This window comes from Sprattus sprattus (assembly GCF_963457725.1).
Source record: "Sprattus sprattus genome assembly, chromosome: 11".
In the NCBI taxonomy this organism is placed as follows: Eukaryota; Metazoa; Chordata; class Actinopteri; order Clupeiformes; family Clupeidae; genus Sprattus; species Sprattus sprattus.
Genome location: NC_137909.1, coordinates 16,573,353 through 16,587,894, shown reverse-complemented (window position 1 = coordinate 16,587,894; position 14,542 = coordinate 16,573,353). Strand labels below are relative to the sequence as shown.

The 14,542-nt window shown below is 42.8% G+C and overlaps 1 protein-coding gene across 1 annotated transcript in view; it reads left to right on the top strand.

Annotated features, from left to right (window-relative positions):
- Positions 1-3,936: 3,936 nt before the first annotated feature.
- The window catches only part of LOC308372100 (A disintegrin and metalloproteinase with thrombospondin motifs 19-like), a gene marked incomplete at both ends in the record, with an annotated part of 56,139 nt that continues 45,533 nt past the window's right edge, over positions 3,937-14,542 (top strand). Inside the window, 7 exons of the mRNA XM_080847209.1 lie at positions 3,937-4,003; positions 4,298-4,737; positions 7,782-7,929; positions 9,430-9,602; positions 9,813-9,896; positions 10,103-10,257; positions 14,393-14,436. Coding sequence (XP_080703335.1) covers positions 3,937-4,003; positions 4,298-4,737; positions 7,782-7,929; positions 9,430-9,602; positions 9,813-9,896; positions 10,103-10,257; positions 14,393-14,436 — 1,111 coding nt within the window. The remainder of the gene's footprint in view (positions 4,004-4,297; positions 4,738-7,781; positions 7,930-9,429; positions 9,603-9,812; positions 9,897-10,102; positions 10,258-14,392; positions 14,437-14,542) is intronic.

Here is a 14,542-nt window from a genome sequence, read left to right as displayed (position 1 = left end):
ATCACATGAAATGCACCTGGGTTCAAACAACCTGCCGGACACCCGGTAGAAGTGTAGTCTTTCTCTGTGTGTGTGTGTGTGTGTGTGTGCGTGCGTGCGTGCGTGCGTGCGTGCGTGCGTGCGTGCGTGCGTGCGTGCGTGCGTGCGTGCGTGCGTGCGTGCGTGCGTGCGTGCGTGCGTGCATGCGTGTTGCTGTTGAGTATGTGTTGTGCTAGGGGAGAAACTGTGGGGGCAATAACTTTCTCTTCCCTCCATGCGGCTGTACACAGACATAATGTTGTGCCATTGTTCTGTTTCACATCAGGAACCAAATTGGCCAGTCAAGTCACTGTTGAGTTGGTGAAGAATGAGGGATAGTCTTTCAGCAAAGTACGTCAACCCGTCTTGCTCTTGGAAATCCAATATTAGAGTCAATGGTGCATTGTCTTAAGTGACAAAACCATTTGTTCATCCAAGTTTGAGAGGGCACATTAGTTTTATCATTGTTTGTGTGCTTTAATGATTGTTCCCAGCAATTGATTTTGGTGTGAAAAACAAAATCTATTCTTGTAACCAATCATGTTAATCTCACAATGACTGATTGTTTAATTCTCAATAACACTTCCTCCTTCATATATCTTCCATTTTGTAAATTCACAGCATTCGCATAGCTTCCCAGCCACTTTTCAGTGCCATTTCAGTTTTCACAGTTGTGTGACATTATTCCTCAAGTAATAATACACCTTAACATCAGAAAACACACATAGGTATATCCCAGCTGCCTATTTCTCTAACTGAGGCATGTTTTGGCTGCAGACAGAATTGTAAAAAGAATCATTAATATTAATAATACACTTAATCAACTTCTAAATTGTTGTGTGAAATTTCAGTTAATACCTATGGAATATTCATGTTCAGATGTCATCTACAGACCTAGATTCTGGGGCAACACATTTTGACAGTAGCTCCAAGTAATCAACTGGACAAGCGTTTATTGTCACATAGACAGAACATTGGAAAGACAAACTGAGACAGCACTGCTAAATAGGTTTCCTATTTTTAACCTAGTTGTACCATTGCCAAGAACATGATACTAATCAATTGGCTGGTCAACCAAGGTCCCAGTCTCTGACATATAAGTGTCTTAACACAAGGCAAGTTGAGACTGCTGCTGTCTTTGCTTCTTCATCTCGTAGATCAGAGCATCTAGTCTTTCAAACATCAATCCCAGACAGGCAGCAACTGCCAAACACCGGCCATGCACACATGGATCGCTTTGGACTGATACATTACCTTGATATTAGAGCAAGTCATTCCAGAGTTACATCATCCCCACTGCGCAAGCCGATATGCCATGGCGGACTGGCAATGCTTTGCCCTGGCCTGGCCCGTAATTGATTTTACACCCTGTGTGTCTACCAAGGGGGATTAGTGATGTTATTTCCCATCATCTTTTCTTGCGGCTTGAGATGGATCATAAAACTCCACAACATGCAACGCAATCGTGACGTAATGAAAACATTTAAATCAACTTTGCATCTCGGTTTGCAACACAATACAGGCAAACAAACAAAAAGGGGAGAGGGGTTTGGGGGAGGGGCAGCTGGGGATGCCGCTGCAGCTGTGCTGGCATTGCTGGGGATAACATTCTGCAACTCTTCATCAGTCCGTTACATATCAGTAATCTTCCCAAGCATCATGGATCTGACCTCCGCGTTGGCGTTTCACTTGGAATATAAGTTGCAGTTGAAAACCGAAAAGGGGTCTTGGCAGGGGCGGTCTGGCAACAAAAAGCAGCCGGGAATTTGCTGTCAAGTGGCCCCAATTTGATACGCTAAATTCAAACTTACACATGTTTATCCATCAAAGAATCACTAATTTAAAAACACAATCTTTTTTTGTATTTTTTGTGTTCAACTGTTATATCAACTGTATTTATTGAGCTGGTTCCTGCTGGATCCTTTCCCTTTCTTTTTCAGTACCATGTTCACCTGTTTGTTAAGATTGTACAGTAGCCAGACATCATCATTAACGCTGGGCTGGCTATCAAATTTTTAATGCCTTATAGGCTATAATGTGAAAAAGAATCAAGGAGTAGGCCTAGTCGAGATAAATGGCCAGCCCATTCTCATTATTTAATAAAAGCGATAGTTCATCAATTTAACTAATTTGCAGGTTTATTTCACCCATTTACAGTCAAACAAACCATGTTTCCCCAAACATTGAGCTCTTTAGAGAAATCCAGATTTAACTTTAAACGTTTGTGCACTGACAAACTAAATCTTGGACATTGGCAACCCTGCAGTGGGACTCGTTGAAACACATTGAAACTCCAGTTTTAAAAGTTATTTAAAGCATTTTTGCTTTTCAATAAGTTAATTTGGCTAGTTCACAATACCTAGCATGACACAGCCTCACTGCTCTATGATGTTCCTGCCTCCTCGCTACCTCATGGTGACACCCAACACAGGCCTTTTTCTTTTTCTTCCGCTTCTTATTTGCACCGCTGACCGCGGGGTTCCTTTTTCTCCCCATGTTTTGATAGCATATGCAATGTACTCAACTAGCCCTCACTGCTATTACAGATCGCACCAGCTGTGTCGCTGCAAATAAGATTGCCTTGTGAATATCTGACTACATCGGAAGCGGTCGTCGGTAACACTTTGTGCTATAGGCTATTCCCCACTGGGAAAATTCCCAAACATCCTAATGGACAGTCCGCACCTTGGTTGTGGCGAAGAGTCGCTGGTTCTGTTTTCTATTTTGAGAATAAATATTCCAAGTTTGGTCCTGTACGAATGGTGTTTTCTCTTGTGAACAGTGCGCAATAAGGGATGGGAATGGTTATTCCAGCATATATGGCCAGGAGCATTTTTTGTTTGTCACAAACTCACCACAATTACTGTAAATGATATAGGGCGGTTTCTATAGGCTCTAGTCTATATAGCTGATTTATTCAATTCATTGAAAGTCAATGAAAGGTTGTGTCTACATAGAAAAAGGAAACATGGCTTGGACTTTATTTATATATTCAATATGTGATTCACCCTTAGTTACAGCGGGAATGAGACTTCTGTATAAAGAATAGAAAGTCTTTATTTACTATCTTATTTACATAGATAGTCTTTATTTACAACATTTACAAACTGAGAATCTTTTTTCGGGAAGTGGATTTTAGAGTGCAGATGTCTCCAGCAGAAAACCTGGGTATGTATGAAATAAATATGTTACTAGTGTTAGATACTCACGTTGAGTGGGTTGATAAACAATCAATTTTATTTCTTGAAAAGTAGAATTTCGCATGCTAAACATAGCGCAAAATCCATGCAATGCCTTCGTATGTCCGTCTAATGATGAATGCTGATTTAAGCCAAGAATAAAACTACATTCAGTCTCCAAATTCACAACATTTAATTGAAGCATTATCACCACAGAAAATTCAAGACAAGCTACCGATTGATCGCATAGTTTAACACGAGGACAGTCCGAGGCAATGTAATTAGGCCTAAACAAATAATTAGTTTAGACAGTATCGCCACAGCAGCTCCAAGCAGTGCAACATGTGTGCCGATATTGTGCAGCGACTGTGTCGGCACAATATGTAGAGCGTGCAGTCTGGGTCCTCTAGTGCTCTCTACCGCTCATTGTACTGTCCATACATCAAAATACTGCTCCATACAAGTCTCTCTCTCTCTCCCTCTCTCTCACTCTCCCTCTCTCTCTCACTCTCTCTTACTCACTCACTCTCTCTCCCTTCCCTTATGCTGACTTTTGAATTTTCCTCTGCGGGACGCAGGACTCATTCATTTGGAAACAGCCTCATGTGAGCGAGGAGAGAGCACATACCGGGACATGGATATGACTGTCAGGCATTACACAGCCAACACATAACCTAGCTTCTGTTCCTGGCGAGTACATTTGTAAAGACACCATAGGGCTGTGTCGTTCATAGAGAATATGCATCTAATTAGCCTTTGCGGTCTTTTTTATCAGCTGTGCTTTTTGGGCATGTGTGCCACTGCAGGTATAGAAAAACCACCACTACAAAAGTTATTGAAACACCACATCTTTGTAAATGTACTGATAACACGGAGTTCCAAAAACTTAAATGCTAAGCTACGTTGCTTATGTTCTAGCTATGTCTTTATCCTTGGCGGCTTAATGGAAATATAGTCTACAAAATATTCAACACAGGTGACATGTATACCGTTATGTATGGAAACGCAAAGCTTTACCCTCTACATTAGCTTGCTGCATAGTCTACATCTGTAGAATCCTCATACATTTGGATTCATTCTGTGATTTCTTGTCTATTCAGATACGCCGTCTTCTCAGGATTCGGAGTTTGAAATCGTATTCCCAGAGTTGTTTCCACCGCCTCCTGATAAACCAAATATCCGAGAGGGTGACGCCAACGCCGGGAGCAGTTCTCGGGAGGTCCGCTCCATTTCAAATTGGGAAAGTTACGAATCGCATGAACTGTACAATCGGGAGTCACCAGGACCGCAAACTAAAGCTGCTTCGGGTTTGCGTCTCAAAATCCCTGCCTTTGGAAAAGATCTGGAATTCATATTGAATCGGGATACGCGTTTCTTGTCCCAGAAATTCATGGTAGAGAAGGGACCGAAAGCACGAAAGGCATCTCCGCGCAACCCGCCAGATTTTTCATCTGCCAACGCGGAGGCAGCGTGTTATTACAGCGGAACTGTTCTCAATTACGCAGGATCCATCGCCTCATTCAGCACCTGCGCCGGTCTGGTAAATACACGCTTTTCAATTGTCAAACTTGTATTTGTACCATGAATGATTAAACTTTTATATAGACGAATTTTTATTCCGTCTAATCAATCATTTTAATGTATGATCAAAGCCCCTATTGATTGATTGGCGTAGATTACTTCGTGTGTGGAACTGGAATAGTCATAACTTTCGTCTGGGGCATCTGAGGTAAATTTGTACTTGCAGTGATTAAAAGACTACTCTTTTAAGTCCCTTATAGTTCACGCAGGAAAAAGACCCTTTATGCTTTTCCATCTGTGCCAACAAGATGAACTTGTTGGTACCTAAATGTCTGATATCAGAGATATTGGTGGGGGAAAACAATACATATTGGCAGAGGGAAGGTATTTTGGCCATCTGCTTTGCTACCTTTGAATAGTAACTATGCCTGAGGATACACTGTCTGGCGTCTGTCTCAGGTGCCACTTTTGGAAGTTCGGGAAGTGTGTGTGGGAATCTAGCGATGCCTGCTCCCCGGCCACCCCACATTCTTGTGGTCCTAGATCACATGGTCGTAGACAACATGAACTTATCAGAAAACCGCAGCTCGCAGCCATTAGCGGCCGTTGAGATTGAGGGGGTGAACACTTGCGGTTTCCATGGCTTGGCCTCCGTCCACCAAGGTTTTGGACGGCGAAGCTAGGCCTTCTAAAACGAACTGAAGCGCTCGCCACACAGAATTTAAGTAACGTTAGGCGAGGAGAATTTGGCCTGTGGAAAAGTAGGCCTTTCTCTCAATGTCTGGAAGATTGAAATGTAAGGCAGCCTTTATATCCCCAGTTGCACTTAAAGATAATGAATTCCCACCAAGACAATATAGGTCTAAGACAAAAATCAGCAATGGCTCAGAGTAAACAGAGTGATTTTTGCTCCGATACAGTTTTCTTGTATAGACTGTCACATTGTTTCTCACAAACAAAAACGACTTTATACTGTACAACTCATCTAATAGATCACTTTTAAATGAACTCTTGGTTATCCGTTCCCATGTGTAATGTGTAGACAGAGAGGGGATGTTTTGCTGCCTCTGAATGTTGTGTAAAACCACCATGTCCAGGAGATGTCCAAGCACACCGGCATGTGAAGGGGGTGCTGCTGAAGCTCTGACTGAGGAGCTGTTGAGGCTGTCGAGCTGTTGGCAGACATGGCATGAGGCGAAAGCTTTGTTGTATCATGGGGAATGTGGCACAGGCTTAACCCCAGCAGTGTCACCAGAGGTGTCAGAATTAGTGGGTTAGTTTTAGTGCAGAGCAAATTCTGAAGCCCCACCAAGGGGGCAAGTGTGGTTTACAGTGTCATGTCAAGCTGACTGAAGTTGAGCTAGACGCTCTCCTTGAAGTCTTCTAAGAATATGCTGTTATGCTGAAGATATGTGTTCAGCTGTGCTTATGTGCAATACAATGTTGAATTAACATGAAACTTAGTCATTAGTTTCAACTTATTAACATAATTACAAAAAAATGACTGATCCCTTGATTTTGTGTAATCAAAATATTTTCACCACATTGAAATAAAGAGATGTATGTAACATTTACAAATGTTAAAAAGAAAAAAACATTTTTTTTCCGAGAATGTGACTTTTCCTATAGGTTAATGTATTCTGGTTGCAACATAGTTAATGTTAGCAAAATTATTTGCACATGAGGTATGTTGAAGTTTTTGAACTCATTGCATCTGCACTATGGCTTTCTTTTCCCATGAGTAATCAATGTAGAAAGTGTGTGCGTGCATACGTGTGTGTGTGTGTGTGTGTCTCTGTGTGTGTGTGTGTGTGTGTCTGTGTACATGCACACCTTTGTGTGTATGTCTCTGTGTGTGTGTGTGATAGAGAGAGAGAGAGAGAGAGAGAGAGAGAGAGAGAGAGAAGGCGAGAGTAAGTGTGTGCCTGTGTGTGTGTTTGTGTGTAAGAGGGAGAGAGAGAGAGGTGTGCTAGCCAGAGAATCAGGGTCCTGGTTGGTGTGTTGAGTGCAGCCTTGCCCTCTATCTGACATGACAGCCTAATCAGGCCTCTTTAATTAAGGTTTTGGGTGGCTTGTTTAGTCTGTGCGAATGAAAACCAGCCCCAACCAAATAAGCGTTTTCCGCGAGCCTTGCCTTGAACTCCCACCTAAGAGCAGCATTCCTGTCCAACAGCAGGTAATACCCCTCGGGGTGGTGGGGGGTGGGGGTATGGGTGCGGTTGTTTTTTGTAAGCTGAGGTCAGGGCCTCTTTCTGTTTGGGACAGTGGGTGCACATGGGCATTTCAGGGTATTGGAGGAGGCACTGATGTCTGAGAGGTCAGGGTGCAGAGTAAGAGAGCTGAGACAGGGCGCTGTGACTTAGGCTAAGAGACCCACAGTGGAGATTTGGAAGAGAGGCACTCTTGGGATATGTCCTATGTCTGGTGTCCACAGAGTGTTTTGTTTTGTGTCATGTGTATTATTGTGTTATTCTGGACCCTGTTTATGGTACTAAGGTATGGAACAGGTGAGTGAGAGAGAACCGCAAAGATACCCTTGTAGTTTATTATCAGTCTTTTAACTGGATATCAAAAACAAAACAGAACTGTCTGTAAAACCTCTAGTGCTGTGTAGCATTTGATGAGTTTTAATATCACTATGTATAGTACTATATGTACCGTTGACAAAGGTGTGTGTAGAAAAAAAAATTGTGGAATGTGATTGTACACATTTCATGTATATATTTAGTGGAGACTTTCATCCAAGCTGCAGGGAAAGGACAATCAAGTTTTTGTGTGTGTGTCTGTGTGTGTGTATGTGTTTGTGAGTTATATCCATAGGTTGAATGGAACACTTGTAGAAACGATCTGTTCTCTGTTCCCTCCACAGTATATAGTATGTCTTCACCTGATATAATTTCATCCATATCTCATCGTATCAAAGCCTGTTTTTCTCATGTGTGTCACTGAACCCCCAGACTGAGTCCCGTGCTTTCATTTCTCTCTCCCATGACTTGGCGTTGGGCAGCCCTTTATGTCTTGCTTGAGCTCATGTGTTTATTTTGTTGGCGATGTCCTTTTCAGATGGGCTTTATTCAGCTCAATGAAGATTTTCTTTTCATCGAGCCTTTGAATCACACTCTGGCGGTCACGGGACATGCTCACAGACTCTACCGGCAAAAGCGCTCCCTGCCCAAACAGTCTGCACCCAAATACTGCGGAGTCATTTCTGGTATGTACATCTGTCTCACCACTTCATGCTCATTGTGTCTACCACTGCGGTGGATTTCACGATCCTAGAGATAACAAGAGTAACAAGTAATGTTGAGTCTGGTCTATAAAAACCTCTCTATAGTCAGTGGGTGCAGTCCCACAGTCATGATTCAGCAGTCTACAGTACGTTGTTATGCCAACAGGTTAGGAATGTTAGTGCTTCTTAAATACTAAGTCTACAGTATAATGTTGAGGGTGGGTGAGGAGACCTGGTTTATCAACATTGGAGAATCTGTGTAGGAGAATGTGTTAGCTTCTCAAGTATAAGAAGATGTTCTGCCAGAATATCTTCCATCCTGGGTTCTGCAAAGCAAAGCTAAATTCAGTACATAACCAAAGAACGTAACAATAACAATGCGTAGCCTAATATTATGACAACACGTTGTGGATTTGTGTTCAAGAGATAGTAGTGGATAGAAAGATGCGTGTAAAAGCACATTGCACAAGAGAAGGTTTGAACATCCCCCAAGTGTATACAGACAGTGCTCTTGAGTTATCTCCTCTGGTATAAACATATGCCATTGCTTATGAGCAGATCCACGGGGTGATTTATAAGGCAGTGGACTTCAGAGCCTCACTGGCTGGACATTTCCGTGGACTTCACAGTACCTGCCAAGGCCCTTTGGTGCCTGTGACTGTTTAAGCTACAAAAAAAAAAAAGATGTCGAGACATGAAATACTCTCTCACCTGAACTAAAGGAGTCCATTAAAAAGGGTTATGGGGTCACTGCCGTCGGGCAGGTGCTTTGGGTTTGATGAGTATTTTGCAACGCAATTGGACACTGGATGATAGCACATGTCTGAGCGTTCTGGCCATTGCCTGGGAAAGGAGGCAATGGAATTACCCAGGTCTTGAAGGGAAACGAGTCTGTCTTGCATTTGAACTGGATTGCTGATGTGAATATGAAGGATTCCAGCAATGATCCTGCTGTCCTTCCTATTGTGTCTGCTTTTCATTTGACATCCATGTCTCTCTTTTTTTTTTGACTGAGGCCGTTGTTTAAAGAAAGCACCTGTCTGGGACTGATGTTCTGACTGGGAGAGTAGAGGTTGTATTTCTTGTGTGCATTTGAAAACGCTGTCAGTTTCTCTCCAGTAGATCATTGCGTAGATCTAAGCCATATTCTCAGCCACATTTCCTTCATGTGCTGACATATACTATATTTGTTATATTTACTGTATGCTGGATTGTTTTATGTAGTATCATTTATGTGAGTTAAAAACTGATGAACGGAAAATCTGACAATAGCTCCTATAATAGTCTTGATATATACCATTGATAGGCTCAAATGCCAAATGCAACAAACTGCATAAGAGATTATGAAAAGGCCTTACCTCATGTAATCTTACTTTTTTTGTAAGCAGGATCAAGGTAGTACACGAGACATAAGTAATGTCAGTGTTGAAACTGGCATCAGCTCTCACACTCTGGTTCACCATTTTTTCCCCTGGTCCACAGAGAAGCACAAGAGTAAGAACAGGAAGCATGCAGAGGCTAGCCGGGGAAAGCGCTACTCGTATAAACTACAACAAGAGTACAACGTGGAGACACTGGTGGTGGTCGACCCGGCCATGGTCAGTTACCACGGTTCCGAGGCAGCCAAGCGGTTTGTTCTCACCATCATGAACATGGTAAATACCTCCACTCTTCTTCTCTTCCTCCTCCTCCTTCCCCCATTGTCTCCTCTTCTCATCGGTAAAAAACAAACTAACTAACAAACAAACAGGCAAACAGCCAACTAACAATTCTATTAATGTAAAGTTATTTTGAATTGTTTTACAGATGTCTGTAAGAGTATGAGGCAACTCCTGCTACACTGTACGTCTTCCTCTTCATTTTAGGTCTTTCACCTGTTCCAACACAAGAGCCTTGGCATCCACATCAACATCCGGCTAACCAAACTGGTGCTGCTCTCCGAAAAACCAGTAAGATTTCAATACATACAGCCAACACATTGCCAATCTTATTTAAAAAAAAACTTGATGATTGACGCTTCTTCAATGTGTTCATCTTGTCTGTCATTAACTTGCAAAAAAAAAGAAAAAGAAACTTGAGAAAGTAAAACTATCTTCCATTTCTCAGCTGCTGATTCTCATTAAGGTGCTATTTGACCTTGAATGTTTGCCTTTAGCCAGATATGTACATAGGGCACCATGGGGAGAAGATGTTAGAGAGCTTCTGCCAGTGGCAGCAGGAGGAGTACGGAAGGAAGGGCATGATGTCAGACTTCAGCTCCAGATGGAGGGATGATGCTCCCTCAGTGGACTCTGCCATCTTCATTACGAGGTAATGTGTGTGTGTGTGTGTGTGTGTGTGTGTGTGTGTGTGTGTGTGTGTGTGTGTGTGTGTGTGTGTGTTTGTGTGTGTGTGTTTGTGTGTGTGTGTGTTTGTATGTGTGTGTGTGTGTGTGTGTGTGTGTGTGTGTGTGTGTGATACTGTTATACACATGTGTTTTGCCCTTCTTTGCCCATCATGTCTGTGTTGTAATGGAAGTTGTTCCACTGGGTCTAAAAGGCTCAGACTTAAATGTGGGTGTGTTGAGACACAACAGTTGTTTTTTTCCCTACTGCAGTGCAGTTCCCCGGTGCAGTGAATTGTTACAATATGAAATGTGACCATTTGGGAACATTTTAGACACTACCCGTATCCCTAGGAGTAGGAGTTGTGAAGATGTAGATATTTCTCAGTAAATCCTCTTTATATAAATAAATATAGATATATATCATTATGCCATACTGCCTATATCACCTTTAAGTTGAGGGCACTGGGGGAACTCTGTTTATTCCTCAGTATTGATTTTTGGCACAATGTGTGGTTGTGTGTGTGGTATGTGGTTTTCAGAACTTTGCAAAGCCAATTAACTGCCATTGTTGCTTCATGCAAGGCCAGCTTAACAGTGGAGCTAAGGGGGCTTAAGCCTCAGGGCCTACAGGCTAGCAGGGTCGGCTATCCTTCCTACTGTTTTCGACTATCCAACGTGTTCTTTCTGACAAATACAAATATGGAGCTGTCAAAACATTGTCAGTAAAGCCATGCATCAATCTGAAAGGAAATAAATGAATGAGAGATGTTGGCAGGCTAGGAGTATTTTGTTATTAACAAAAAGGAAATCAGGTTGACAGACAGAGAGAATTGCTGTGCAAGTTTAGAGAAGGCACAAAGTCGGTTTTAATACCAGCAACGTAAACATTTCAAAACCACTATTGTAACAAGTATGCAGACTTTAAAAAGCTACTGGCAGCTATGCACATCAACCAACCCCGCAAGCAGTCCTGGACAGAAAGATGATGCCTGACGACAACACTGAAGACCACAGAGGCTCTAGCTAAGCGCACTGCTTTAGACAACCAGGCCCTGTTTACTTAAGAACCTAGGCTACTCCTTACTAGGATTGTAGCTATCATACGTCAATAAGAAGATGCTGATTGGACTGATTTCACTTTTTCTAGTTATTGACTATTTGTGTAGCTTAGCTGTCATGGAATAGCCTAGGCTACTGTACCAAACCAGTGTGTGCCAGTGTTGTGTTTTCTGTAGAGATCTAGCATTGAATTAGTGTTGTATAATCATGTTGCCTTTATTATGTGAAAGTTGTAGTATGGTTTTCTGTACATTTACCCTTGATTTTGTCCTTGTCTCAGGTTTGATAATTGTTCAAACACAAGAGTATACTAATGAATTATACACCCACAGCTTTCTTAATATTGAATATGAAGGTTAAGTTTTCGACATTCTAAATAGCATCACCTCATCTAGATGCTAACAATTGGTGTAGCTGAATTGTCATTGGTTAAACGCTGCTATACCAAAGTGTGCATTTGCTGTGTTGTGTTTAGAGTAGGATAGTCAGGATGTAGCATTTCATTGTGGTTTGAAATGTTTTCTTTTCCAAGATCCTGAAAATACTGTGTGATAATTCTGAGGGGCCCCTTTGAAAAGGTGTGGCCCCAGGGCCCTTAGTGCGACCTGCTCCATTCGGGGCTGTTTCTGAGCTGCTTCTTTTGGATTGGAAGCTGCCTCTGAGAGGGCCGTGTCGTCATGTTGGCGGATGGGGAGCTCGCCAGGCACCTCTGGTTTTCATTTTGATTGAGCTGTTAATGGGCTGTGCTCACGTTCACCTTCATCTATAACAGGTCATGCCAAAAACATTATACCTGAAAAAAAAGTCCCCCCCCTCCCCTCCCTGCTCCATAAATTCTGTAAGAAGTCGGTGCTGGTCACGGAGTATGATTAAGACCTGCTGAGAAGGCTAGGGTTGTTGGTGTGTGTGTGTGTGTGTGTGTGTGTGTGTGTGGGGGGGGGGGGGGGGGTTGGAGGTTCAGGTGCTGTTTGATGTTGGAGCCATGGTGAGGGGCTGATAGGTGGCCAGTTCCCAGCAGGCCTCATGGACCGGCCCATCTGTGTGTGTATGTGTGTTTGTGTGCCTCTGTGTCTCTATGTTGCTTGTTAGCGCATTATGAGGTGGTGATATGTGTTTGTGTGTGTGTTTTTGTGTTTGTTGCTGGAGGGAGAGTTTCCGAGGCCTCTTTCATTTGTCATTGTCAAAGGGCACCCTTTGAGTCAGCTTTTGGCGTTAGTTAATACACACAAATAAACAACATACACACACACACCCTTCCCCTCACACACACTCTCTCCCATACAAACATGAAAACATTAGGTCAGAAATACAGAGCGACAGACTGATACCCTGAAAACGCACATACACGCACAAGCACACGTGCATGCACATAACACACATTCTTAAATAGTTTCTGACAGAGACTGTCAGGTTTTGAGGGCAGAGACTATTGAAGTTATGGAGATGAGAAAATGTATGTAATTAACATAATAGTAACAACAATGTGTCATTATCTTTGGGATCTCTTTTTGTCCAAGTTTGGCAGCCCCCAGTTAATAAGATCGTTCAACAGATAAAAGCCATGTTAAGCTCTCGCCACAGCGAAACGCTTAGTTGAAAAGTAATTATAGCAAATGTGATTAGCTTGGCACAGTCCGCTTAATCCATTTTCAATGGTGGAGCATCACAACTCTTGCGGACACCTGTCAACGCTAATCTTCAGAAACAAATACGGGTGCTCCACTTTGCTTTAATTACCGGAGGAATGTAAATATTATGGGATTTTGTAATGTCTCGTAATATGTTTAGCAAGTAGCTCAAGAATGCTTTTTTTTCGTGTGGAAAACTTACGGCCGGGGCGGTAGCATATGCAACAAGATGCCACCGCTGTCACCTGGCCAGGAACTTCTTAACGAGGAGCAGAAACGGTTGCAGACAGGCTGTTCCATGCAGCAGCCAGGGGTGTGTTCGTGCTTGTGCCTCCTCGCAAACCCAAATGGGATCCATGCCTGGGCCATAAATTAAGTCAAACATTAATTTCACAACTGATCCGACACAAGAGTATGCCTTCATAAAGCATGTCAGAGTAGGTTTTATCTAGGATCCCACCAATCCAGAGGGGATTTACCTTGCCAGTAATAAGTGCATTTACGATACTGACGAAGGAAGTGAGCTACTATAGGCTCTCCCAATGATATAGTAGGCAAACACAGGCGTAGCGCTGATGATTCCTTTAGTGCAGTGCTAGCCCAGCATTTTTGAATCCTACGCCTGTGGATTTATGCTATGGCCTGCTTAACATCTCTCTCTGTAGGTCACTCTTGAATAACATGAACATGAACATGCCAATATAGCGAAGTCACAGGCTATACAGTTACCTGTTGAAAAAGGTCATGATATAGCAGGTAGCTACCTAAAACACAAATAAGCTAATAATTGAAAGCCAATAGTTAACCCTTCCAGTTCTGCCTTTTGCTCCACATCTTGGAACGGGAAGGGGGCCAGTGTCAACTCAATTTGTCAAGTCATTTTCATAAGACTTACATAACCTGTAGCACGTAGGCGGCCGTAGCAGTGAATAACAGGAAGAAACCTTAAGTAGAAGCCGGCTTGAGAAGTGGGGACCCATCTTGTAGAGAGACTGAAGGGGGGATTGCGGGGGTGGAGGGAAGGGAGGTGAAGCAGAAGCACATATATATATATATATATAAATATATACACTATATATATGTCTTTGCCATTGTCTTGGTTGGAGTGTGTACTCCTCAATTCTTGAGTTTTTTGACAAGCTCCTCAGGCGGGTTGGGATCTTCCTGTCCCGTGGCCTGGGAGTTGAACTTGAGACCCTGCTTAACCCTCGGGGGTGGCTTTTGAGGATCGATGACTGTTGAAATCTCACCACTAATCCCGGGGGAACCGTGGCTACACTGCCACTGGAGGGGGGGATAAGGCCGCCTTGTAGTTGCTCACTGAATCGAACAAATCAGGTGCAAATGGGTCAGATCATCCCGTCGGCTTTGGTCTGCCAAAAAAAAAAAGCTTATGTGTGTTTTTTCTTTCTTCTGTCTTTTCATGTTGCAGGAAGGATTTCTGCGTCCATAAGGATGAACCATGTGATACAGTGGGTAAGTTCAAGACTGAGTGCTGATGGCAGGGTTGAGTGTGGGGTTAATGTGACTGTGTGTGGGACTGTCTTTAACATATGCACCTGTTGCTGGCTATAGTTTCTCT